This window comes from Carica papaya, chromosome 9 (assembly GCF_054855325.1).
Source record: "Carica papaya isolate Zhongbai chromosome 9, ASM5485532v1, whole genome shotgun sequence".
NCBI lineage: Eukaryota > Viridiplantae > Streptophyta > Magnoliopsida > Brassicales > Caricaceae > Carica > Carica papaya.
Genome location: NC_142317.1, coordinates 205778 through 233730, shown reverse-complemented (window position 1 = coordinate 233730; position 27953 = coordinate 205778). Strand labels below are relative to the sequence as shown.

At 36.4% G+C, this 27953-nt stretch overlaps 5 protein-coding genes across 7 annotated transcripts; 1 reads left to right on the top strand and 4 right to left on the bottom strand.

Moving 5' to 3' along the window:
• Positions 1-26: 26 nt before the first annotated feature.
• On the bottom strand, positions 27-2530 carry RUP1 (Transducin/WD40 repeat-like superfamily protein). Its single transcript, XM_022036525.2, has one exon. The coding sequence runs from the start codon at positions 1388-1390 to the stop codon at positions 71-73; it is 1320 nt and encodes a 439-aa protein (XP_021892217.1). The 5' UTR covers positions 1391-2530; the 3' UTR covers positions 27-70.
• A 131-nt stretch (positions 2531-2661) lies between these two features.
• Positions 2662-10245, top strand: MSH3 (homolog of DNA mismatch repair protein MSH3). Of its 2 annotated transcripts, XM_088211281.1 has the most exons (13): positions 2663-3791; positions 4421-4612; positions 4783-4947; positions 5422-5520; positions 5601-5852; positions 6272-6526; positions 6627-6758; positions 7312-7572; positions 7654-7725; positions 7921-8070; positions 8698-9171; positions 9405-9724; positions 10024-10245. In XM_088211281.1, the coding sequence occupies exons 1-13, from the start codon at positions 2817-2819 to the stop codon at positions 10025-10027; spliced, it is 3351 nt and encodes a 1116-aa protein (XP_088067407.1). In that variant the 5' UTR covers positions 2663-2816; the 3' UTR covers positions 10028-10245. The 2 variants fall into 2 exon arrangements, with proteins under 2 accessions (XP_088067408.1, XP_088067407.1); XM_088211282.1 differs by lacking the exon at positions 10024-10245 and having other exon boundaries at positions 2662-3791; positions 9405-9728.
• Positions 5190-15142, bottom strand: LOC110810375 (single-stranded DNA endonuclease family protein). Of its 2 annotated transcripts, XM_022036533.2 has the most exons (14): positions 14783-15140; positions 14473-14630; positions 14287-14348; positions 14038-14156; positions 13471-13522; positions 13288-13360; positions 13134-13207; positions 12928-12987; positions 12634-12802; positions 12276-12375; positions 11984-12066; positions 11491-11591; positions 11113-11243; positions 10322-10999 (listed from the first exon to the last, which is right to left on the bottom strand). In XM_022036533.2, exons 1-14 carry the CDS (start codon positions 14848-14850, stop codon positions 10453-10455), a joined length of 1797 nt encoding a protein of 598 aa, XP_021892225.2. In that variant the 5' UTR covers positions 14851-15140; the 3' UTR covers positions 10322-10452. The 2 variants fall into 2 exon arrangements, with proteins under 2 accessions (XP_088067409.1, XP_021892225.2); XM_088211283.1 differs by lacking the exons at positions 10322-10999; positions 11113-11243 and adding an exon at positions 5190-5246 and having other exon boundaries at positions 14783-15142.
• A 486-nt stretch (positions 15143-15628) lies between these two features.
• Positions 15629-18061, bottom strand: MSBP1 (membrane steroid binding protein 1). Its single transcript, XM_022036506.1, has 2 exons — positions 17693-18061; positions 15629-16184 (listed from the first exon to the last, which is right to left on the bottom strand). Exons 1-2 carry the CDS (start codon positions 17992-17994, stop codon positions 15833-15835), a joined length of 654 nt encoding a protein of 217 aa, XP_021892198.1. The 5' UTR covers positions 17995-18061; the 3' UTR covers positions 15629-15832.
• Positions 18062-19325: 1264 nt separating this feature from the next.
• Positions 19326-23951, bottom strand: LOC110810360 (RNI-like superfamily protein). Its single transcript, XM_088211589.1, has 3 exons — positions 23105-23951; positions 20458-20866; positions 19326-20045 (listed from the first exon to the last, which is right to left on the bottom strand). The coding sequence occupies exons 2-3, from the start codon at positions 20814-20816 to the stop codon at positions 19487-19489; spliced, it is 918 nt and encodes a 305-aa protein (XP_088067715.1). The 5' UTR covers positions 20817-20866; positions 23105-23951; the 3' UTR covers positions 19326-19486.
• Between the last annotated feature and the right edge of the window lie 4002 nt (positions 23952-27953).

Genomic DNA, 27953 nt, shown 5'->3' with positions numbered 1-27953 from the left:
AGTAATATAGATACAGAATTAACCCATAATGAAAATTACTCGTTATCATTTCATATATCACCATTTTTTCCTAGTTAGGAGCAACAAATAGAGAATTAGATGACACTGGCTTTCTTTTGCCCACATACATCTGCAAAACCCCATCGGATCCTCCAGCAACAAGCGTGCAATGGTCCTCGCACACTTGATGCCAGCACACACTACTCACGAACCTTCCTCCTCGCGCGCGCCCCTCCAGAGCCACCGGCTCCAGCCCATGAACCCAAATGGGCTCTCCCCACCGCCTATCGTAAACAAACACTTGGTCACTCTCGGATCCGCATCCCAGCAACCCACCATGTCTCCACACTGACAGCCCCACAAAGTTGCGACTGTTCACGTGTCCTTTATACGTGCGCACCAGCCTCGAGTCGTCCATATTCCATAGCTTTAAACACCCATCTGTACCAGCTGTTACGATTGTATGAAAATCCAGGAACCGGACGTAGCTCACCGTTTTACTGTGACCGTCGAGAACCAGAACTGGTTCCACCATTTTTCTTATATCGTACGCGTATGCCTTTCGGTCGGCGCATCCGACAGCCACCATGGCTCCGCCGGACGGATCGAACTCAACGCAGCAAACCGAGTTGCTCGCTTTGCTGGGCTGCACCTTAGCGACGCATCTTCCGCCATCGCGGTGATTACCACAACGTGTATCCCATATTTGCATGGTCCCGTCGTCGGACCCGGAAGCCCCGACGACTGGATCCCAATGCGAATAGTCCACGCTCCAGACTCGACGCCCTCCGTGCTCGTCGCGTTCGAAGATGGGCACTTTTCTCTCCAGGTCGTATTCAGTGACTACGCCGTCGTAGTCTCCGGATCCTAGTACCCGGCCAGCCGAACCGGGCTTCCATCGCAGGTTGCTAAGCTTGGCTGGTGTACAGATGTAGTACTCGCATGCACTAATATGATCTAACGAGGCTGTGTTGAGCTCACCATGGCTGGTTTCTTGCGGCAACAAGGAGTTTAAACTGTAAAATCTGATTTTTCTCGCGATCCCACCGGTTGCTACAAGGGTATTAGTGGGGTCAAATTCGATGGCTCCAACGGCGTCGGAACCGGCTGCTGCGTCGGTGGTGGAGGAGACAACGGTGCAAAGATTGAAATCCCATTCGCATCTTGGCTTCTCTCGATCGTCTTGGTCTTCATCTTTTGCTACCTGTTGGTTTTTATCTTCATCTCCACTACCATTGCCTCCATGTTGTTGTATTTTTCTTTTTTCTTGTTCTTTTCTTTGATTTTGGCAGGAAAGATGGAATCCTGTGGGGAAGTTTTGCATTTCCCATTCATATGAAATGGAGAGAATTGAGGTTTTTGGGAAATCGGACCAATGAAGGGCTCCCATAAAAAACCTTAGTTATGAAATTGATGTAGATATATACATACCAATATATTATATAGAGTATAATTTGTTTAAGCTATTTGATATTTGAATTACTATTTCCTTTAATATACATATATATTTTTTCACAAGATTCTTTTATCTCCTTCCGCATATAAAACCACGCCCAAGTTTCCTAAAAAATGACGATAATGCCATTTCTTTAGGAGACAGTGCTATTTTCTGTCAAATCCATCGAACACTTACTTATAACTAAAATCTCCAAGACGTGAAGGCGATGATGGAGGAACATCCACACCTTTCTCATATCTACTATAGTTAATTACATGCATGGTTTATCCCTTGTAATTTATGATGTACTCGGTGGAGACGATGAGATGCATGGGCAATGATGGTATGTTACAACAGCAAATATAATAATATAGAATGGTTACGAATTCGTGTATGTATAATATTTGAGGGGTAGCTTAGTAGTTAATGGCAAGTATTTTTGGAAAGTGGGGTGTTGGGGAAAGTAGAATTGGTGGCTGGTTTGACGCCTCAAATTCGTGTATGAAGTGATGTGGTTACAGTCTCTCTCATACGTGGTTTAAGTTGAGCCTTTTGTGTCTACAGCCCACTTTTGTTCATTTCTCAGCCTCACCCTCGGTCTGATGACACCCCAAAATATCCACTTCCCAAACACTATCCATACGTATACCCACCACACTTTCACGTCAAGTTTTAAATCTCACTATTTAATTTATCAATATGTACATGTTGATATTCTGTCTTCCTCCCCGGGTTGACTCGCAGCATTTTTTGTTTTTTAACAAATAATTTCTTATCTAAATGATTGAGAGTCTACTTCCATTTTTACTATATTTATGTTACTTTAATGAAAAAAAGAACAAGAAAAACAAACGAATGGCCAAGCCGAGTAGGGTATGTCTTCAAAAAGAAATGGCGGAATGGGCCATGGGGAATCCTATTTGCAATTTGCAGCTTGCGGTTGTAGATATGATAGCTGTACACCTACTTCCTTATCCAACAATACTCACTCACTACTGTACATTGTTGAATGACTGCGTGTACATTCTTAATGTTCCATTGTGTTTTTTTTCTTCTTTTTTTTAAGATTCTTACTTATTATGTAAAATTCATGTAAGTATCTACTTCCTTATTCTTATTCATAATGTGTGGTTGGGCTTGGGTCCAACCAGTATGTATGCTAAGGAAGCCCAAACTCTCCTTTCGCCGACCCATCTCCCGCCGTATAAGATGCTTTCGTCATTTTCTGGTGCGCGAACCGCCCTCTGACGGTCAAATGTGAAAGTTACGGGGAAGAGAAAGCGCGCGAAATTAAGATACCCTCGCCGTTGCCATTGTGGTTCTCCCTTGCTACGTCAACCGGAAGTGGCAGCAACTATTACCCACTCATCCATCCCAAATGGGCAATCAAAAGCAGCAAGTAATTTCACGGTTCTTTGCTCCTAAACCCAAAACTCAACCATCGCCATCATCCGCACAGCCACCTTCTTCACCATCTTCTTCTTCTAACGCAGAGAGACCGATAACAACGCCGCCGCCCAAAGTCTCTGCCACGGTCTCTTTCTCTCCTGGCAAACGCAAGCTCCTCTCGTCACACATCGCCTCATCCGAACCTAAGAAGTTCAAACTCTCTTCGCACACCCAGAACCCCATTCCTGACACTTCTCTCCACCAAAGATTCGTCCAGAAACTTCTTGGACCTTCAACGGAAGCTCCAGAGCCTTGCGCTCAATCATCGGATACCAAACCGAAGAAGTACACCCCTTTGGAGCAACAGGTGGTGGAGCTAAAAAACAGATACCCGGATGTTCTCTTGATGGTGGAAGTTGGTTACAAGTATCGGTTTTTCGGGGAAGATGCCGAAATTGCTGCAAGGATTTTGGGAATATATGCCCATGCGGATCACAATTTCATGACTGCGAGCGTGCCAACTTTTCGATTAAATGTCCATGTGAGAAGGCTGGTCAGTGCAGGTTATAAAGTGGGTGTGGTCAAGCAGACCGAGACAGCGGCCATTAAGGCTCATGGTTCCAACAGGTCGGGCCCGTTTTGCAGGGGTCTGTCCGCGTTGTACACGAAAGCCACACTTGAAGCGGCTGAGGAAGTTGGGGGAGGAGAGGAGGGGTGTGGAGGACAGAATAACTATTTGGTTTGTGTTGTGGAGGAAAGTATTTTGATAGAGAACATAGATTGCGGTGTAGAGAGTGGGTTTGATGTGAAGATTGGGATGGTTGCAGTTGAGGTATCTACTGGAGATGTTGTTCATGGGGAGTTCAACGATAATTTTATGAGGAGTGGGCTGGAAGCTGTGATTTTAAGCTTGTCTCCTGCCGAGTTGCTCCTCGGGGAACCTCTTTCTAAGCAAACAGAAAAGGTAGTGAAAAGTTGGTGGAAGATGTGGTATATTAGAACTGAAACAATGATAAATTGTTGTTTTCGTCAATGGATTGTATATCAGTGAGTTAATTTTAGGAGCTAAACTTTTTGTTCTGGGACTTGCCTGGCCTTTCTATTTGAGTGGATGTGTAACTTTAACAGGAGAGAAAAAAACATTGTAAAAAGCTATATATCAAATGTGGCCAGGGAGATAGATGATTAGTGTTTTAGTTAATTTAGTTTAGAGATAATAACTCAAGTTAATACTTATCCTCCCCTCCATATGACAGTTTAGGATTTTTGTTTGTTGTTATTTTATGATATCAACAAACCAGATTGTGGTTGTGCCTTTGAACTTAAAAATTGGAGAAGAAAATTCAGTATTAATGTCTGTTAAACCGTGTTTAACCACTATAAACATAGTTTATTATTAGAAATGTAACATGTACGCTCCATTGGTAATGAATCAGATCAAAGAGATCCAATTACGAACTCATTTACTCCTAGTCCTTTTACCACTTCAGTTGTTATACCAAATTTTTCATTTTTTAAAAAGAAATATTAATTTGCATTTTGTCGTTTTATCTATCAATTTCTTTTCATGCTTCCATTATCTTTTATCACCAGTTGCTCCTTGCATATGCTGGACCTAGCTCAAATGTTCGTGTAGAGCGTACCTCAAGAGATCACTTCATGGACGGTGGTGCTCTAGCAGATGTTATGTCTTTGTATGAGAATTTAGGTGGGGATAGTTCAGAAGGTAATCAAGACCAGAAGCTAAAGGTGGTAAAACAGGAAAATCATGGCCCTGCAATTCAGGTTTGGAGACATTCTTCTAAATGCATGCCCAAAGTTTATTAGGATAGTGCATTAACTGAAAAAAAATTATTATTAAGTTAATATTTTCTTTTTAGGATGTCATGTTATTTGTTATTGATTTTTCTAAAGCATTATTTATTTACATTTTTGGATTTTGTTTGGTTGTGAAGGGAATTATGGACATGCCAGATTTGGTTATCCAAGCATTGGCCTTAACCATTCATCACTTCAAACAATTTGGATTTGAAAGAATTGTGTGTCTTGGAGCATCATTTAGATCTTTATCTTGCAGCATGGAGATGAACCTCTCCGCCAATGTACTTCAACAATTGGAGGTAGTCAATAAATTTTTGTATTGTGCCAAGGAACTTGTAACAATATTTCTTTTCATAATTCCAACTACTGTTAGCCAGGTTTTCTAGTTTTACTGCCACTAGCATTGCTTGTTTAATCATCGACCACAATTGTATTTACTGCAGTTTTGCTTGTAAATCTGGAGGTCTGTTTAAGTTGCCACATCTATGTGCAGAGGTGGGTCAATAAATTTATGTCCCAGAATGATTTATTTTGCCACTTTTGTGGCTCTCTCTCATCATTTGTCGGTGCTTGAAACTGAACAACTGAATGCAAAGCACTGCCAAGAAAAAATTTCAATTAGTAACAAGTGGTCAAAAGGACCTATAATTTTACTGATGAACTTTTATTTTTCCAGAATTTTGTGCATAAATTAGACTATTTAATGGTACTCATTCATCCAAATTTCAACTTTAAACTTGGCATTCACTGTAATAGATGTGTTTAATTGCCAGATTTTGAAGAACAACTCAGATGGCTTGGAGTCTGGTTCCTTGCTGCATACCATGAACCATACTCTAACAATATATGGTTCAAGGCTTCTTAGACACTGGGTAAGAGTATACTCATCTAAGTTATTCCCACAAATTTCTTCATAGTTCTGCTGTGTGATTTAAGCTCCATCATGGTACAGGTGACTCACCCTTTACGTGATAAAAACATGATATCTGCTCGTCTTGATGCTGTTTCTGAGATTGCAGAATCCATGGGGGCCTGTAAATCTTCTCAGATTGTCAGCGAGGTTGATGGGGAAGATTCTGATCTAACAATTGGACAAACAGAATTCTATTATTTGCTTTCCTCTGTCTTGACAACATTAGCAAGATCACCTGATATTCAACGTGGAATAACTAGAATCTTTCATCGTACTGCTACTGCATCAGAGGTAAGAAGAATATGATGTCTGTGTCCATATTTAATGGAATTTTTAGCTTTTATATCTTTGTTTCTGCCGTCTGACCCGCTTATTGCTGGGTACTTTTCTGATTTATGTTGTTTGTATGCTCTTTTTTTGGCAGACATTTAGTTAATATAATCTTCAAAGACAATTAAAATTGATTGGTCTTTTTGAAGTTTTGACAATTCAGTAATTTGCATAGATTATTGTTTATTAATTTCTTCGAAGTTTTGGTAAGTGATAGTTCAATGCAACTTTCAGCTTTGGTAAGTGATAATTTAATTAATGATTTTCTAAGTTTTGTTTATATGTGCACATAAAGTGATCATAAACAACAGCTGTTGGTAGTGGCAATTTTCTATGGCTGTCATGCATGCTGACAGATTCTGCATAATTGGATAGTTCAGTTTATTGCAGTTCTTCAAGCTATATTGTATGCTGGAAAACAACTTCAGCGGCTTAACATAGAGAAAGAGGAGAGCACTGAAAAAATGCAAAGAACGATTGTGCACTCTTGGCTGTTGAAAAAATTGATTTTGGCTGCTTCATCATCTGGTGTAGTGGGAAATGCTGCCAGATTATTATCTGCTCTGAATAAAGAAGCAGCTGATCAAGGGGATTTGCCAAACTTAATAATTATTTCTGGCGGTCAGTTTCCGGAGGTTTGTTGTTGATATGAAGTTTCTATCTGCTGACTTCTAGCGTTCTTTTCCTTATGCTAAAACTCCACCTAAAACCTATGGTGTGAATTGTGCTCTATAGCTTGCTAGAGCCCGGGAGGAGGTTCAGATGGCAAAGGAAAAACTGGAATCTCTGATTGGCCTGTATCGCAAACAACTCCGGATAGGAAATTTGGAATTTCTTAGTGTGTCTGGTATCACATATTTAATAGAGGTACATCGATGGCTTTATTATGGACAGTGATTTAAGCTTTCCGTGGGTGAGATTAAAATTTATGTAATAATTCTTGTCTCCATTAAAGGACTAATATATATAGTTTCTTGATTTGGTCGAAGTAAGTTCATAGTTATTCTTGTTTGTGATAATAACTACTATCTTCTTTCCTTTTTTCCCCTGCTTCTAAAGTTTATTGTAGAGGTTAAATTTAAATGCATAGATGGTGGTCGGTAGTTGGTAGGAACTCTAATCTATATTGCTAATTTGGTTGAAATATGTTCTGACAACTTTTCTGGAATTAACACAAAAAGTAATATTAGATAGAGCAGAGAAGGAAGCATTTCAATTTAGAATAAGATTTCCTCTTAAAAAAATACAAGAAAAAGGTAACAGAAAACAAGAAAAATACAAAACCCTGAAGTATTGACTGCAGTTGGTACAAACTTGGCATTGCTTTGGAAAGGTCTTTGTTTTTTGGGTGGTTTTATTAGTGAATAGCTGTAGTCCTAGTTTTATTACTAGACCTAAATAAGATTGATCTTGACTGCAGCTACCAACAGATGCCAAAGTACCGTTAAATTGGGCCAAAGTTAACAGTACTAAGAAAACCATTCGCTATCATCCACCTGAAGTATTGACTGGTTTAGATGAGTTATCACTGGCAAATGAGGAACTGGTGATTGTCTGCCGAGCTGCTTGGGATACCTTTCTGAGGGGGTTTGCTGAATGTTATGTAGAATTTCAGGCTGCTGTTCAAGCGCTTGCTGCTTTGGATTGTTTGCATGCCCTTGCAATTCTCTCAAGAAATAAGGTTTCCCATTGAAGGTCATTAAAAGATTTTCACATTTTGCAATCAGATGAGTTTATGATATTTTCTAATAATTTGCTGCAGAATTATGTTCGTCCAGTCTTTGTTGCTGACGATGAACCTGTTCAGATTTGTATCACCTCTGGTCGTCACCCTGTATGTACTGGTGAACTTGTTGTATACCTACTGGATTTCTGTTTAATCTACTAAACTTTTGGTTGTCTTTTATGGAGAAACAATAAATATTTAGTTCTTAAGTCCTGAAAAAAGGGTCCTCAGGTGTGTGTTGATTGCAGCATAATTCATATGTTGTTGTTGGGGTATTTCTTGACTTCAGACTAATTTTTCCAGGTTTTGGAGACGATTTTACAAGATTGTTTTGTTCCCAATGACACAAACTTGCATGTGGACAGAGAGTATTGTCAAATTGTTACTGGACCCAACATGGGGGGAAAGAGTTGCTACATTCGGCAAGTTGCTCTTATTGCTATTATGGCTCAGGTAGAATATCACTATGACATTTTTGGTTTTCTTTCCTTTTCATTTCAATGAAGGACCGATAGGGTATTATCTCATTTACTCTATTCTGGTAATATTGCAATATGCATCTTCTTGAATATTTTAGTACTAAGTCTCATACTTGTCCTGATAATTAACACATGTTTCGACTCGTAAAAATTTGATACATGGGCTAGTCTATCATTTGATTGGAATATTTCTGTAGTTTTCGGATTTGATTGTGAAAAAAATGTTTATTTGGGACATTTATGGAGGACTATATTTTTGTGACTAAAATGGAAATTGAGATAAATTTTAATTCACTAGTATCAATTCTTGAAATTGCTGCTCTGGATCTTGTTACATTTGTTAAAACTAAATGCTCATGAACACAAGGTCAAATAACTTTTGGAAAGTTAAATGGATGTTTTGGCATTCAGGTTGTTTCCAATTTCCTCTGTTTCTATTTGCATTTCAGTTCATTTATTCATTTTCCAGTTTCTGTTCTGCTACTGTTTTAAGTAGATTCTTATAATTTTTTTCTCCTTATTGTCTGTGGATTCTGTCCTTATACACAAAAAAACTTATACAGCCGTTGCTTTATGAAAAATGTGACCCTGATGCTACTAGGTTGGTTCCTTTGTACCAGCAGCATCAGCAAAACTGCACGTGCTTGATGGCATTTATACTCGAATAGGTACTTCAGACAGTATCCAGCAAGGACGAAGCACTTTTCTAGAAGAACTAAGTGAGGCTTCCCACATACTGCACAATTGTTCTGCCAGTTCACTGGTTATCATTGATGAGCTTGGGAGAGGAACTAGTACACATGATGGTGTAGCTATTGCTTATGCTACACTTCATCACCTTATAGAACAGAAAAGATGCATTATCCTCTTTGTCACGCACTACCCTAGGATTACTGCCATCAGGACTGAATTTCCTGGCTCTGTAGGGGCGTATCATGTCTCATATCTGATCTCACATAAAGATGTGGATACAACAGACTTGCAACCTGGTCATGAAGATGTCACCTACTTATATAAGCTTAAACCTGGTGTTTCAGAGAGGAGTTTTGGATTTAAAGTTGCTCAGCTAGCACAGGTCTCTCTCTCTCTCTCTCTCTCTCTCTCTCTCCGAAAAGGGAAAAAATATGTTTTATTTTTATTGCAAAATTGGAGAGTGCCATGTTAAACCAATATCAAACTCAAAAAAAGAAGTGAGTCAACATTTGTGAGGAAACAACTAATAAGCTGGTTGTCAATTTAGCTTTGGTAGTGGTATATAATTCTTCTTAGTTGTCTTTTGTTTAAACTGATTCTTCCAATTCATTGCAGCTTCCTTCCTTGTGTATCAGTCGTGCTATTTCTATGTCTGCAAGGTTAGAAGCGGCGATGAGCAGCAGAGTTCAAAACAGATCTGGAAAAAGTCAATTTCTTTTAACACAACCTAGTAATCGAGAACCAGAAGCACCAGATAATATTTTGGAAGCTCCGGAAAGTTTCTATGCTGGGAAGACAGAGTACATAGGAGAATCAATTGTTGCCTGCAGAAGTTTGATTATGAACATGAAATCTGCACTCTCGGATGATGACCTTGGAAAAAGCTTCCAATTTTTGAAGCAAGCTAGGAGCATTGCAAGGGAATTAATCTACAGGTAAAGATCAACCTGAAATTTGATCCCCCCTCCCCCTCCTCCTGGACTTTTCTCTTTGATATATATCTTGTTTTATATTTTTCAGTGGAGTAATTTTTGTGATTGGAGTCAAGAAATTTGGTGGTCCTATTTGGTAGTAGATGTGTTAAGGTTAAGCTGATAAGAACATTATACTCAATAGAGCTTTAGCGTGATCTTACCTCTTTGGATATCTTTCTTTGTATATTTACAGCAAGATTTTGCTTGCTTGCTTCTTCCTTGATTGATCTTAGTTTTCTTTGTTTTCATTGCATCTGCAGATAAGAGAAAGTTTGCATAAGTGACATCCGTGGAAGTGGAAATTGACTGACAAATATCCCTGGCTTTGGAGATTGTAAATTGTATTTGTTGTGCGAAAATTGTTAACTTTGGTGCTTTCCATTGCCTTTTTTTTTGTATTTATTATCAAAACACCTTCCTAAAGCTATTCGGCTTACCACTCTCATTTAGGATTTATCTAATTCTTTACATCTTTTACTTTATTTTGAAGCTTGTTTTCAGTTTTATATTCAGGACAAAATTAACACAAAAAAAAAAAGGGCTTGTTACAATCTCGTGTACAAAAAAGGGGCTTTATTATTTAGCTTGCAGAGTAGACATATTATCAGTACCCAACAAACGAGATTATATACGTGACACAAATTACAAGCCTGAGGAATTTCACATTGTGTTTTTGTTGATCTGGCTGTTCAAGAAATATCATCACGGATGCTAGCCAGGAACAATCTTAACTCTCTAGCCTTCTTTTGATGTTCAAGTGATACGTGTTCAAGTGATACATCACTTTCTGAGTCACTTGAATCGATCTGAATTATTATGTTTTGACTGTTTCCTTCTTGAAATGTGTAAACATTACGAGAAGGAGCTTGTGGAGGACTCAAGAGATCAATGATTTTGTTCTCAGCCGGAACATGGTTGGCTGGGTGGCAAGACCTTGTGGCATTGGAATCAGCTTCCCTTACCGAGAGTTCAACATGCGGTGAATGCTTGTCCATGACGTTGTCATTAATAGCATTTATGTTTTCTGGTATTACTACTTTGGAGGAGATTGAAGTACTACATGAGGAATAACTTTCTGGTTCCACACCCAGCACCAAGTTTTGAAGTTCCAGAGTAACTTCAGGCAAAGAGGATAATCTATTTTTGGATTTCTTCTGCCTTGGTTTACAACAGTTTTGTTTCTTTTTTCCCATAGCTTTTATCTCCTCAAACTCCTTGATCTTCTCAGGACAAGCACTATTGATAAGCCCAGCACAACAGAGACAATACAACAAAATTGACATTCACTCTAAATCCGAGAAATGTGATTCACATTAGATAAAAGTAACCACCGAATTTTAGATACCTACCTCTTTATCACGTCTGCTGGAACAATGGAGGTTTTAAGTCCATCAAACTCTTTCCATGACACTTCAAAACATTCTTTTCCCTGTATTTTCCTACTCTTTATAATTTCTGATACCGGACACTTGACCGGTATCTGCAGTTGAATCAATTTTGATAGCAGAGCAGAAGAGATAATAAGCTCAATATATAAGTACCAAGTGTAAGCACCATCAACATCATCGTAGAACAGTTAGTACCATGTACAGAAATATAACAGCAAATGATCAGGATCTTCTACAGAGAATAAAGTCAAAAGTAGCCGAGTAACACAAGATTATAGAGATAAATCAACAGCTAGCTACAGGAAAAGAAAAAAAGGGAAAGAAAAAAAAGAGCTGTACCTTGTCAAGTGGAAGCTTAACTCCTAATTCTGATGAAATAGACCGTAGAAAAGCAAATCGACGCAGCTCTCTTTCAGCAATCTTTGAAAGGATGTAGTCATCTGAGCCAACAATGTCAAAATAAGCTTACGCACACAGTTAAGACAGATGCTTATCAATGTGGACATCAGAAAAGGCAGAAAAGTGGGGATTAAGAGGCAAACAATTGCAAGTAAACCCGTAAGCCCAGAGGTAACTGAATTCGAACCATCTCCTTTTGGTTAAAAAAATATTACATTCTACAGTCGTATTTTTAATTGGTTAGAGTCAATAGCCAGATCCTTTTACTTAAAGGAATAGTACAGACGTATTCTTATTTTGTTGGTGTTAATAGCCAGACCATAAACTCCTATATATAACTAAACAAACTTCACTAGGACATCGGTATAACACTTGCATTAATAATCAAGCAACTATTACTTTTGCATATAAATTTAGGAGCAAAGGAAGAGACCTGTTTTCTCAGGAGGCCACTCAAACCACTGAGCACATATCTCTTGAAGCTTGGCATGCTGAAATGGATGCTGAGCAAGAACCCTTAAAAAAAAAAAAAGGCTTGAGTACCACATAATAAGACATGAAATACGACGAGCCACAAATATTAGGGAGCATCTGGAGGAAGAAACAACACTATCATGTTAGTAGAAGCTAGCCACTTCTTTCTGCCTAGTAGTGCATTGGGATGGAAGGCAACAGATATCAGTACAAACAACAGCAAGAGGGAGGATCAATGCATGTAAATTTACCTGTAGACTGCATCAGAACCTGCTGGGTGGCACTTGGGCTTCAAATATGCATTGATTACTTGCAAAAACTGATTTTCACCTTTTGAATTAAGGTCACTTCCTAGCAAAACCATCAAGTGTTAACAAGGATTCAAAAACTTTGAAGTGGTAATTTGCCATTTTATAAATTATAAATTCTTATTGACTACAAATAACTGTCATACTCCAATTATGTCTGCGCTTCAATTGTGATAATAACTAATATAGCCTCCTAAACTGCTAAAACTATTATCATCTCTCAAGCACAATTTTCTCAAGTGAACTGAGTCAAAAGATAAGTTCTATGGTAATGATAAAAGAGGAATTTTGTTTTATTTACCATTCGTATTAGGTTCAAAACTATATGCATTTTCCCCATTAGCACACTTGAGAAGTTGAGCCGGTTTCTTTGAATTCTTTGACTTTTTCACAAAGGACAGTCCTTCTGATGCAATTCGCCTAAGGACAACCTCATCTCCAACTGATTTAACAATTTGGCAAGCTGATTCCTGTAATCATGGGAGAGAACCAAATACAAGCATTTAGTTTCCAATTTAGTTCATATTTGACAAGCCCTTGAAAAGAAGGAAAAGAAATATTCAATAAGAGTCCATGAATGAAATAATTAACACACCTGACCCAGACCATGAACTCCTTGAGAATAATCACCCCCAAGAAGAAGGGCAAAAGTAATCTGGAGATCACAAAACGATAAATTAGGGAACTTTATACTTGAGAAGTAAATTCAATCTCGCTGCAAAATGAAATGCAACTTATATAGATTAAAACTAAAGCTGACCAATATGTTTCATCTGTAGTTTCAAGAAAATAGATTATTACCAATGAATTCCTTCCAAACCCAAGCTTTGTCTCAATGTCAGCCATTTCATAGCAAACGACATAACCTCCATCCCCTAGTTCATGTCAAAATGGTAAGCCAAACGGGTGGTAACAATCCAAAGGGGTAATGAATCCTTGTCTTTCATGTACTAACCAAGACAAATATCTCTGTACACTGTCCTTGCACCGAAAAGGAAGATATCCGAATCTGAGGTGAAACATCCATCCTGATAGTAATCATAATAACAATATTGATCCAAAAATATGGATTTATATTTTAATAAAACGTAAGGTACCAACTGAGCACTTGAGGCTGACAGGTAAAAGAACAACTTACGCATAAGGACTCAGAGTTTAATAATGCACATTGGGCTTCAGCTTCTTCAATCCTGCATTTAGGGGAAATAATGGATAAAAAAGTCCTTAGTTATCAATTAAACAGAGAGAATAAAAGAATATCAGGAAATAAATAAAGTTTTATTATTTTTTTTAAGAAAAACTAAATTGAAGATTCTTTATACTGAGGTTTCACTTGGAGGCTCGTAGCCAACAATTTATATTCTCACCAGAAAAATGATTAATCAATTCATAACTCTAGCTCAAACCCAAAAAGTTGAGCGACAAATATTTCTGCACCCAGCACCCTCTTGCCTTGTGAGTGCTCAAGCAACAAAGACTACTAAGAAGAAAACTACCTTGGAATTAAAGTTTGACCCGTGCTTTAGTAAATTGATTAATTATTCACAATCCCAATGGTAATAATTCTGAAGCTTTTTAACCTACAGTAGGACTTACCATAATCAGTTGAAGCCAGGAATTTTTTTTCTTTTGAAACAAGCCTATCAAAAGCCAACATGTTTCTTGGTATCTTAGAAAGACAAAAGTAAAACTCTAGCACCATTACCCATCCAAGCAAGGGATTCCAAGTGCTAATCCAAGAAGTTTTGCCTCTTTTATCATGCATGAGAACTCAGATCCTTTATTTCGTTTAAGTGAAGAAGCCACTTGTGAGTTCATCCCATCCTGAATAGTATGGCATGCCCGATCATTTAACTTCAGTTAGTATACAGGAAAACCTTTCCATGTCAAAATAGTAACAGAACGACCAAATTAAAAAGAGAAATTATGAACTTTGCTTGATTAGGCTCTCTACCTCACATCCAGAGTTTAATCGTCGTCTATAAGTAGATAACTTTATGGCAGGAACTGATCCATCTATAATCAAAATATAAAACACAGGATTTTTTAGATGATAATTGCAACTTAATTAGTCCCTTATCAAGGAAATACCCGCATGAAGCTTTGTCAAGTTTTAACACAATGAAAACCAGAAGCTAACCTGTGACAAGGATGATGCTGCAATTCAAAGCAATGAGAGCCCTTAGGCGGTGAAAGAGGCCTCTGAGATGGAGCTTTTCTTTGTTGGCACAGTATGACTTGTTCACGTTTTGCAGTTGAACCATCCAACAGGAAAGATCTACGCACACCCTCTTGTTCCTAACAATACGCAATTCAGAAACAAAAGAACAGACAAAAATGGATGAGCAAAGGGGGGAGAGAGAGAGTGAGAGAGAAATGAAAAAAGAACTATATGGTCCGTTTCATCGCCGAGAAAATTTCAGGGAGAGGAAAAGGGAGTGGAATCTCACTGGAGATGATGAAGTGGGAGGGTTTTCTTGCACGATTCTAGAATGTCCCACAAGTTCTTCACTCCCATTTCTCTCGCACAGAAGATAACAGTGTTTTCGTTTGCGAGGGCAAAGCTACACAAGGTCGAATTTTGTATTGTAATTCAACAAAGAATACGACTTTGAAATTCAAATTCGAATTTCTTCTTGTCAGCGGAAACTAAAGTAGAACTTGTTCGAGCGAGTCTCATGGGAGGTTACCCGTAAATGCTACGACTTGCCATTTCTTACATACTGGGTTTCGGCTGTAAGTCGCCTGGACTCCTAATACGAGTCCAAACAAATTACGATATATTGATTCTTTTTTTAAAACATAAATTTGAGAGTTATGTCTCGCATCTTATAAACACTATGCTGTGTTTATTGCTCAATAAACTTGGTGGATTAATTTTTTGATTCAATTACTGTGGCAATAATCCCACGTATATACATAAAAATCCACCATTTTTCTTTTCAAAAAGGTGGGAAATTTCCCAATTAAATGGCTCCCAACGTGGATTTTTCAGAATAATTACCAATAATCAGGTCGATATGTTTTGAAATATTGGACAAATTAACTTTATCATTGTATTGACTCCACGAGCTAATGATTAATGCTCCGACCATATCATTTACATGTTATTCACTTCGATATCTTGCAGGGACTACTAAAACGAAGATTGAAACTGAGTAGAGTCTTTTGTTTCTTTTTTCTCAAGAGAATAAACACTGATTACAATTTTGAGTCATTTAATGGAAGAATAAAATTGACTCAAGCGCCTGCTATGCAACTTCAACACCGTATATGCTAAGTTGTAGTAATCGGAATTAGATTTTAAAATGGGCGCAAATTTATTTCTCTGGCAACTAAGCATTAAAAACTGAGTCTTTAGATGTATATGAGACTATCTTTAGCAGAGGTCAAACCAGATTTCACAAGATAAATCCAACCCAAATAACATAATCCTTCCCTTAATGTCCCATAGGATGGTTCCCCAGATATCCGATTTCTGCACTTGGGTCTTCCAACAACTACTCCTTGTCAACATTGTCACCTGCAGGAGCCTCCACAGTTTCAATTGTTTTGCTTTCGGATGGAACATCTTCAGCAGGTTTAGCAGCTTCACGTTCAATAGATTCTGCAGGTTCAGCTGTGGAGGCTCCGGCTCCTTCTGATTCTCCAACAGCCTTCTTGATAGTTCCCACCTTAACATACTTGCTCATGAACTTGTATTCCCAATCCTGCAATGCCTCTAATTCGAAGGGACCAAGACCCGAAATATCCCCAGTTAAATCTTTTTCTTCAAAGGACATCTTTGCAAGAGCTCTGCTGGCGTCCTTCCCGGCAAATAGTGCATAAGGCCCACCGGGTCCATAGAACATTCTGCAAGAAAGGATTGATTGATGTAATAGCAACTTAGGAGTTTTGGTCAGGGACTGGGATAAAAGGGGGTGGGATGAGAGGGAAATCAGCCTTAAATCTTTCTCAAATCAATCAACATAGGTCACTTGATATAATCAATTCTCGACCCCATTAACACAGGTTACTTCGAGATATAATCAACTAAGCTATCCATTTATGTAGAGTATCATAAGTTCTTGCAAAAATCAGGATCAGGATCAGCTAGCATCTTCTGCACAACTTCTTCCAGAAATCACAAAAGGAACAGGAAAATTTTCAAGTTTCACCCAATATGCCATCATCTACAATGTAATATTTTAAAGGCATATTGTGTTTTAAGATAATAGCAGATGAATCTGTTAAAGACAATAGAGGTTACTTATCAAGCTACCATCCATCCGAAATACTTCCTGAAGTGAGATCCTATTGCCCTCCATGTTCATCACCTTCTGTGCATGAACATAAGCTGCAGGAACACAAGCTAACCAACACTAAGCAAAATGAATTTTGAGTAAGGCAATGCCCAACATATCAGGCAAAATGCTGCAAACATATAACAACAAGCACTCGCAGGATACATGTAGGAACATGTAGAAAGGGCATGAAGAAGCGGGAACAGTGAATACAGAAAACAATCAAAACACATAAGTTATTCCTGCTTTCAGCCGGGGAATGGATTCAAATACTAACCTTTTGATAGCAGGTGATTTAATTGAAAATGTAAAAAATTCAAAAATAAAAAATACAGTATTTGCAGCAATCCATTAGTGCAGTAACAGCATGTTCCTTAAAAAGTCCCAAACATCTAGTCCCACAAAATGAAACTTTTGAGTTGAAAAGAAAATATCTCATGCAAATAGTAGAGACAGTACTCTCGCATATGATCAACATTTTTTTATTCAAAGGTTAAAACTGACTGGTGATTAATTTGCAGATGACAGATGACAATACTGTTATAACATTTCAGGGAGAACAGGACTGAAAGGCATATGGAAGGTTTGGGCCTTTAATCAAATGGTAAAAAAAAATCAGTAGCAGGAAGTTTTTGGTAGAAAAACATGAAGCTCTAAAAAAACAAAGTAGAATACACCACATAGACCAAACTAAAACCCCCCAACCCCCCTGAAAGAAGGGCAGAAATTTGTATAAGAGAAAAAGGTGCAAGACTTCCACCCCTCCACCCCCCTGAAAAAAAAAAAGCTCTTTAATTGACAAATTAAAGCAGATTAGGGAACCCTGTTTTCCAGGAGACGTAAAAAAAGCTAAAGCTAATAGAAAAAAATTAAAAAAGGGACAAAAACAAAGAAGGTTCGCCTAAAAAAATAACTTCAAAGCAATAAACTTTGTGCGCAAAAGCTATAACCCGTACAAAAAAGATAAGCAAATCAAAGCCTTAGATTAACAGAAGCTGAAAATCCACTGAAAAAGGTTTTTTAAAAAATTGACTTTTAAACAAACGAAAGGGAAAAAAAAAAAAACAGCATGTTTACCTGCTCTGCGAAACATCATAGATCTGACCCTTAATAGCCATAAGGAGAGGCTTCTTGGGATCGGCGCCGTCGTATTGCTTGAGCTCGTCCTCTGTTATTTCGCCGAGCTGAACAGGAGGCGGGAGCGGCTGCATATACTCCTCGACAGACCTGGCTCTTTGCTGAGGCGGCGATTCAAAAAACCCAGACACCAAATGGTAGACAGCCAAAGCCAGAGCTAGAACTGTGAAAAACGTCGCAGGAGAGAGACCCGTGTAGGCTGTGATTGATTCCTTCAGAGTCTCCCATAGTTGCAGAGCCATGGTCCAAAACCCAATCAAAGAAAGAGAGAAAGAGAGAGAGAGGTTATGATTTTTATCTAATCAACTCGGGTTTTGGGTCGGCTACCAAATTACCAAAATATTTATTTGATTATAATTTTTAATTTATGATAATTCCCTTTAAAATAATTATTATTTATTTTTTTACATTCTTTAAATTTATAACATTACTTTAATCCGTAAATTCTTTATAAAATCATATAAATTCTCTCAATTTTCATATTTTATCTCCTACATATAAAAACAAAAAACTTAAACTAATAAAATTGAAGAAAATAATTGATTTATTTTATTAAAGTAAAATAAATTTAGGATATTAAAAAAAGATAAAATATTATATATTTAAATATTTTTAATTAATTAAAAGAATATCCTTGAGAGATGAATATTATATATTCAAATATTTTTATAGAAGAATTTTAACTTAAATTATAATTAAAAATAATTAGTTTTGGCGTGATTGGTAGGTGAACCATCTCAATTATCAAAAGTTGGTGGATGCAGAAACACATGCATGATAATAATATTAAATTTTCCAAATTTTTAATTAAATCATTAAAGTTATTTTTAAATTTCTACATTTAGTAAAAAATAATAATTTTTATTTATTTTGAATGATCCATTTTCTAATATAAAAAAATATCAAATGTCTTTAGATATTTAAAAAAGCTTAATACATAATCTTAACTAATTAATTAAATTTTAAAGACTAATTTAATAAATTGTCTTAGTTTTTTTTTTTTATCAAAAAGATAAAAAAAAGTTGAAGACTTGGGGATTTTTAATTATTGAATTAGACGAGTCTGATTAGGCGGCATTAATGCTGTCTTAATATATAATTAATGATGGATCAGTCAAGTTTTAGGACATAAATAAAGCCTAAACACAATTATTGTAATTTTCGTAAGAATAAAATAATTTATTATCCAGTGAATACGCATGGAAGAGTCATATTTATTTTATATTTAAATATTTATGTCTTAATCACATATATTTTTTTTCATAAATTTATATTTAAAAAATCAATTAACCTATTATTCTTTAGAATACATATTCTTTACCAGACCCTGGTCAAAGTGAGAAGAAGAAAAAGGCCACCCAAAAAGTGGATACGTACAGTGAGTGATATATATGGCGTAACAATACCACTCCCAATGTTGCAGACAATGGAAAAATGATAATTGATAGACCCTCTAAAGAAGGGGATGAAGAAGAACGTCTTTTATACATGTGTATGAGTATATATATATATATATGTGTGTGTGTGCGTGTGTGTGTGTGTGTGTGTGTGTGTGTGTGTGTGTCTATATATATATATATAAGTTGCCAAGTTTTTTTATTCTGCTTCTTACATCAATTCTGAAAATGAGGAGAACAAAGAAAAATAAGCTACCAGGATTCTCAATTGTGATTCCCAGATTCTACAACGTAATTAACTAAAGAGAGCAGCTCACCCCCTCAAAACTTCCAATACTCAGAGCGCCAGACAGCTTGCCTCATCTGCTTTCCACAGTCCTTCCTCGTACTTGTACCACCTCATCAGTCCTTCGTCGGTTTTAGTTCTTTGGCACATAATGCAATTGTCTTCCATACAAGTCAAGAATTCGCGTAACCTAGAAGCCTTCTCTAGAATAGTCTTATCAATCTCCTTGATAACTCGCTTTTGTGCAGGAGGCGGTTGGGACTCCACCAGAAGGCAGTGCGATATGTTAAGCACTTCAAGGTTTGGTAAGCCATCCAAGATTATGAGCAACGCGTCCCTATTCAGCATCGAGCATCGAAGGCTCAAAACCTTTAAGTTCGGAAGATATTCTGTCAGTGTGGTGGCAAAGTATTTATCAAATAGGCCCATCACCTTGAGTACACTGAAATTTTTGCAGTTATTGGCAATTTCCTCCATGATGTATGGCGGGTTTGCTATGCTAGGCATTGTCAGGGATTCGAGATCCGGCCACATGCGAACAGCCCTGCATATTCCAGTCTTCTTTATTCTGTTCCAAGCTGGCAAAACAAGGCGTCTGAGCCGAGGACACCTGCAGTAAAATAAACCAGGATTATTTCACAACCAAAGACTACAGCCTGCTCTAGATACTAAGTATAAAGAACTGGAACGAAAATCCAACAAAAACAAAGTAAAAGTTAGAACGAGCACATTATTCTAAATATTAAATTCAAGCAAAGTATTTTTGTGATTCCACCTAATCGAATGAGAAGAGAAATTCATCACCATGAAATTCAATATAAGAATGGAATTAATCAATTGTGAATTAATCTGAAGCAATTAAAATCAATGAATAGGATAGGAATTCAACCAAAAAGACTGCAAGTGTTTTCCTCGGGTAAAAAAGGTTTTCTATGTAGCATGTTGTTGATGATAATTAGTTGGAGGCTTGGAGTGATGTCCAATACTATAAAATAGAATCTTAGCACTAAATTCTAAATTACCTTTCTGCAGTGTAAGTCAACTGCTCATCGCTTACATATAAATTGAAATGGAAAATCAAGGTTAATATGCTTCCATGGCTGAGACTCAACGATATTTTCAACAACCGGGTCAATATCTCATCAGATTGGCCACCGACATAAACATATGGCTCCAAAGGGATTTTGATGAAATTAGATTTCAACATTGATAAATCAAGCGTTTTCCAAAGTATTGGATCACGACAGGCCAAACGCCACGAACTGCAAACATGAGCAATGCCTTTGGTTAGCTCAAAGATGTCAAATGACTGAAATATCTTCACCAAGATATCAGTGTCAAGGTCCTCCCATCTCCTCACAACGGAATCACCCTCTTCCATGTCAATTGCTTGGAAACGATTTTTCGGAAAGTTTCAAAGCATCAAAGAACCTACATATACACATGTAAAGACTCAATAAGAAAAGGTACAAACAAGAAATCTTTGATGACCACATTTAATTTATGCCATTAATAGTAAGCTGAACTTAAGAAAATTAAGAAATAATCCATGCATATTGTGGAACCAAACATAATCACAGATTTTAAGTGGTAGAGAAATCTAGAAGTACCAATTCAGGCCATATGACTGCAAAGTTAATTAATGCGACTTTTTAAAAAAAAAAAATTTACTTCGAAATAAGATAAATGCTTGAGACTGATTTAATGTAATAGATGCCTGATAAGTCAAGATATTGTTCCATTTCTTTCCCGTAATTTAGTGCCTGAAAGGCAGATCCAAATGTCAAACCCACTGCTGTTACTATGAGGGTAACAGGTGCAGGTTCCAGTAAATACAGAAGCTTCCACAGGGGTTGTGTTACTAGCTACCCACAGTTCCTCCAATTAAATATCTCAATTAGTCTTCCAATACAGGAAGATTAATGATTACAAAACAAATATGTGGCCAGAGATCTCATGCACTTTGGAGTTGGGTCAGCTTGAATAGCTTTCTATCTGAGCAACAAGCCTCCTTTCCACAATTTTTTTAATAACAAGTTAATTAATGCAACTATAACAAATAAATATGCGGCCAGAGATCTCATGCACTTTGGAGTTGGTCAGCTTGAATAGCTTTCTATCTGAGCAACAAGCCTCCTTTCGACAATTTTTTTTAATAACAAATTAATTAATGCAACTATAACAATCTTCCTTTAACACTCCGATTCTCGTAAAGATTTCTCTTCCACCCTACGGGCCTCCTCCCAAACTTTTCCATAACAGGGTTCCACGTCCTTATATTTTTGTAATCAACCCCCAAAGACGTACCTAGATACTTAATTGGCAACTCTACACTTTTGCATCCTATGACTTTTGCCAATCTAGCAGGATCACTCTTATCATCCAATTTCACCAATTCGGACTTACTTAAGTTATATTGAGGTCAGAAACTGCTTGAAAGCTCAGTCGGACACATCTAAGGTTGAGTAAGCTACTTGAATTACTAAAAAGTAATCAGCCACTCTCTGCGCTTAAGTTTTGCCATTTAAATGTTGTCAAAGTTGATTCTAACTATGAATAATAAAGAAATGAACTGTTTTATTAGGAGCATTTTGCAAATATAACACTTGAAAAACCTTCTTAAAGACGAACTCTCAAGGTTCAATATCAACATATTGAGAGGGATAAAGTTAGACAATCTTATTTCTTTCCCATCCATTCAAGTTCCTAATGGTTTGCACATACCAATTCCATGTAGTGCTCAATATATTCGAAAGAAGAAAAAGGATTCAATGAATTCTACCTTGTGGTTTCATTCTATCAAAATCCAGAGGTACATGATCCCTTTTTTATTAGAAACACTTCTGGCTTCCACAAGTTCTTGACACATATTTTACATAATGAGAATTCATTCATTTGTTTTTCAGTTTAGATCCACCAGGTGACCGAGCATATATATGCACTGAAACAATCTTTTTACTTCCTTTTTTTTTTTTTTTTTGACAAGAGAACCATTCCATGTACTAAATGAACACGTTCAACTATCAAGAAATGCATCCATCAACATAGGCCCAACCTAAATACTGGCTTACTACACCTGCTGCTCTCATTTCCTGCCTATGGATCAAAAAACCTACGTATTTCTGAAATATGCATTCATAGTGAAGAGTGCGGGTAGTAAAGACAATGACCCTCACAGAGGATACACTTGAGTTTAATCTCAAAAACACTCTTCAGCATATATACTTTAGCATTTAGGCTCGGATCAATTAAATGAATGTTTACTTCCCTAAAAGGAACACTTTTAACAGAGGGGACCCAGAATTCATGAACAAGTCACATTGCCTAACATGATTTTTCTAAAAAACCAAGAATGACCGCAGACAGTGAAAAGCATAAGCATACTCACATCAGTAAGATCAAGTACGAAACACGGATGTTATGTCATGAAGGAAAAAGAAAAACACTAGAGGGGGAAACCTCAACTTCTATTAATCCTACATCAAGTATGGATAAACCAGTATATGGATCATGGCAATACCAAAACAGAACATGCAGAAGAATCAGAGTAACATAGCAATGGCAGTGAAATAAAGAACCAAATAGTCATTTTCACCATCATCAAATGCGTTTTTAACATATTGAAATGAGCACAGACACAAAACAGGAAAGCAAAAGATCAGGATATACCCCCTGTTAGCCAAGAAGCTGAGAACCTCTTCCTTTGTTTTTTTGGCTTCCTTTAGTGCATTCCCCGCCCTGATCAGCGCCTTTCAGCCTGCGAAACCCTCTCTTTTAACTTCTTTGGTTTCTCGGAATTGGAACTCCGTTACTGCCGTGGCTGGCTTTTTGGACTCTCCTTTCTCCACCCCCAGCCCTCTGCACTCAATTTCCCAGCTTCCCGAAACCTTTCTTATCTTTCTCTCTCTTTTCCCCTCTGCTATCTATCCTCTCTCAAATCAACCCTCAAACGCCTCAGAATGGTTCCCTATAACAGAAGCTCCCTTACCTTTAGTTGCTACACTCTTGAGACCCTATCTCCCCCTCTTTTGAAAGCTTCTTCTCACTCCCGTTTCCCTCTTATTTTGGTCAGAAAAATTCATCCTCCTTCCCCCATTCAAATTCTCCGTTCTCCTGCGAAAAGCGTATTATTTATTCGCCTTCCTCACCTCTCTGCTATCGATTCTCCGTCCACCAGTCCCTGCTCGGTTACCCTTTATTTGTAGGGCGAGTATTCCAACCCCCTCGAGCTGCGTTCTTGACTTCTCGATCTGGTTCGCCCCCTTTCTTCTTCTAACTCGATCCTGCTTCTTGAGCTCTGGATCAAGCCTCTGGAGCTTCCTGCTTTTCTGCCTCGAGTTCTGCCTGGCGCTTCATTTCTTGCCTCTCCACGATTTCCATTCTGCTTCAACTTCCAGTTTTTGGGTTTGAGAATCGAAGGGAAACAGTAGGCTTCCTTTCCCCTGATGCAGGTCAGCTGTACATGGAGATATTTGGGGTAACAGATCTGTTGTTACAAGCAGATTTATTTCTTGCTTTACATATTATTTAATGGCAATATAATAAATTGGTACATGTATTATTTAAAAGTATTTAACTCAAAAATCTTTCATATTTTTATGCGATTTTTTGTTTTAAATTAATTTAATCTTAAATTATTAATGCATTAATAATATTATTAGTAAAATTATTACGAATATTTATTTCTTACTTTACATATTTTTTAATGGTAATATAATAAATTAGTGCATGTACTATTTAAAAAAATTTAAATTCAATATACTTTTTAAAAAAATATGTAATTTATAATCGCTAATCTACATTAATATTATTAGTGAAATTTCTATTTAAATTTATTTCTTATTTTACATATTTTTTAATGGTAATATAGTAAAATGATACGTATACTCTTTAAAAATATTTAAATTTATTTTTATTTAATATACTTTGAAATTTTAATTTAATCTCTACTTATTAATGCACATTAATGTTATTAATAAAATTGTTACGCAAATTTATTTTTTGCTCTGCATATTTTTTAACGGCAACATAGTAAATTGGTACATGTACCATTTAAAAATATTTAAATTTTTTGTATACAATCTACTTTAAAAAATTAATTTAATCTCTAATTATTAATACACATTAATTAATATTACTATTAATAAAATTGCTGCACAAATTTATTTATTGCTTACATATTTTTTATAGCAATATAGTAAATTGGTACATGCACTATTTGAAAACGTTTAAATTAATTTTTTATATTTTTATTCAATATATTTTTTAAAAATTAATTTGGTCCCTAATGGTTAATATACATATATATTAATATTATTAGTGAAATTGCTGCAAATATTTATTTATTGCTTCACATATTTTTTAATGGCAGTATAATAAATTGGTACATATATTATTTTAAAATATTTTGTTGTATTTTTATTCAATATACTTTAAAAAAAATTAATTTACTCTCCAATTGTTAATCCACGTTAATGCTAGTAACGAAATTGCTAGGTAAATCTAGATTATATACGAGTTATTAAAATTAATTTAACTCAATTTATAATGCGATCGTTGTCGGAATCATATACGGATGAAGTATCATGCAATACGTAACACGTAAATTTTAGTTAATTTAAAATTATATGTCTATTTTAAACACGCGTAACATTTTTACTAATAATAATATTGTATTTATGAATTAAGTACTTAATAGAAATATTTTAAAGATATAAAAACTAAAATTATGAAGAATAATTAAATATTTTAAAATTGTGTAGTGAAATTAGAGAGTACGTAGAAATTAAAGATGAGTAGTTGTTGAGTTTTGTTCGGTCCAAGTTTAATTTAATTCCAACCAACTCTCGGCCTGCCTTTTCTTGTAACCTTCGTATGGAAGCCCAATAAAATATGAACTGATCGTCAATTATACGAACCAGACTAATAAATGATTAGATGAGAAAGACAACCATGTCCTTGATGACATGAGTGACGGACAATTTTTTATATATTACGCTTTTTTTTTTTGTTAATTACAAAAAAAGATGCAGTTATCTTTTCAATCACAATTTTTAGTTTCTTCATCCAAATTCTCCGTCTTCGACGTATAAAAAGGAAAAAAAAAAAAAAAAAAAAAAAAGATCATGAGGACGCATGGATTTTTGCTTCTGGTTCTGCTGATCTTTACGGCTTTGTTAAGAATGGCAGATCTTTCATGCTGTCGGCAGGAAGCTGATGAGGAGACAGAGTGGAGAGAAAGAAAAGGTTTTGGGCTCTGGTATTTGCGGCTTGTGTCCTATATCGTGCCGGAGAAGAAGAAGAAGAAGAAGAGCAACCCACTAATGCACGATGTTTCTCATCAGCTTGTCCCCGGGGGACCAAACCCACTTCACAATTGATTCTACTCTTCTCAGCAGATGTTTCCTTTTCTTTTCTCGAGCCAAATTATATAGTTTAGTCTAGTTTGTTGACCTGTTGTTTTTCACGTGAATAAAAAAAATTGTACAGAAGAGCAATAAATTCAGAGAATCTGTACACAGAATCGATAACTAGAATTATCACGAGTAAGTTGATTAAATTGCACTGATGGTTCATTACATTTTTGGGTTTGTAGATCACTGTGTATCCGTAGTCCATCAGTCTATTCAGTTGCAGAAAATCGTTTGAATTCCCCCCAGAAATTAAACAGCAAGGGAAAACCACGAAGAAAATGGAGTCGTCTCTGGCGTTAGATCTGGAGTCATTAAGCACGCATGAATTGACGAATACTTACACAGACATCAACAGAAAAGATTTTAAAATAACACGAGTAGATAACGATGTTTGATAAACCATTTAGGTCGAACGGTAGAAGATGAAGTAAGTTGTAAAGAATTGGAAGAAGGCAGATCTGAAAGACGAACTGGGTTTGTCTTCTTCATGTTAGTTTAATGGGGAGGAGAGGAGAGGGGAGGCTGACAACACCCAATTTGGCTTCTCCTGAAAAGTCCACATTTTATTTTTCCTCGTAATCTTCACCTTTCTCTTTTCCACGATGCTCGAGCATTTTGTAATCTTGTCTTTTACGACGGAAACAAGAAATATGTCACCCCGTCAGTCCAATTTACATAATTTTTTACCAGTCAAATCAATTTTTACTGTTTAATCATTAAAATTAGAACTAGATGAAATGAAAACCTAATGTTTGAACCCAATTTTTTTTTTTTTTTTTTTTTATATAATTGATTTGCGATGATATATATATATAGATATAGCTGCACATGGTACAAATGTCAACATAATTGTATTAAAATACTCATAATAAATATAATGGTCAGGTCATGCAAATTTAGTTTGAAAAAACTTGTATTAGTTAATTAAAGTTATTGGGTTTTCCTTAATTAATTAATATTGCGTTTCTTTGTTTTCTTTTTTTTTTTTTTAATTTCTTGATAGATTAAATAATACTTTTAGTGTGAAAATTCATAAATTATTGGGTTTTTAGTAAATTTCTTGGTCTTTTGCTTGACCAAAAATATTCTTTCCTTGATAATTATGGATTTCATTATCCAATAATATGCATGCATGTATGCATCGTACTGTCGTCTTAAAAGCTCGAAAGAAACTCAAGTGGTTTGAAATTAACAAGTTATTTGAAGGGGGATCCTGTAACATGCAGCTTAAGATCATTAAATTAAATTAGAGTAGAGGAGCTTCTTTCCCCTGAAAACGACTTCAATGGAAGTCAACTTTCGACATTATATTAATATCCAGATTAATTAAGAGATAAACTGTAATACTCACGTATAATAAAACCCACTAATACACTAAGAGTTCTACGTCCGGTTCGAATTTCCTTCCACCCTCGTTGCTGGGTTGGTCTAATTAGTCTCGCCTCCTGCTGATCTGCAATTATCATGAGAAGTAAGCAGTTCGCGATTGTTTTCCTCTTAATGAAAATTAGTTTGGTGATATTTCTGGTTGTGGTCAACCAAGAAAGCAGTCGGCAGGGACATGTCCGCGAGGCAGACGAGGAAGAAGTATTGAGAAAGAAATATTCTCCCATGTTCTTAAAAAGCTTGTCTGCCATCGCTACTATGAGCTCTGCCGAGAAGAAGATGATCGGGCCTCTGCATGTGGTCTCACGGCGGTTTGTTCCTGGTGGACCAAACCGACTTCATAATTGATTGAAACTACAAAACGCCAACCTAGCCCTTTTGTTTTTGTCTTTTAAGGTATTTAGATACATATATATATATATATATATGCATGTATGATATGGTGTTGCAGGTGAAAGCTTGTTTTCCCATGTGTGTTTGATTATTAATTTTACATGCTTTAGTTTTCTTTTTTTCATATTCCGACTGTTAAAAAGGTGATGACCTTCGGTCGGTGCACAGAATAGCATAACGCAGGTCGCGGAGCCCCATAAGAGGTTCACGTGTACGCATATATATATATATATAGGTTTATGTAAACGATGTGTGGTGGTGTATGTATATCGTTCTTCTTTTCGAGAGAGAGATATATATATATATATATTTTCTGTATCTAATAA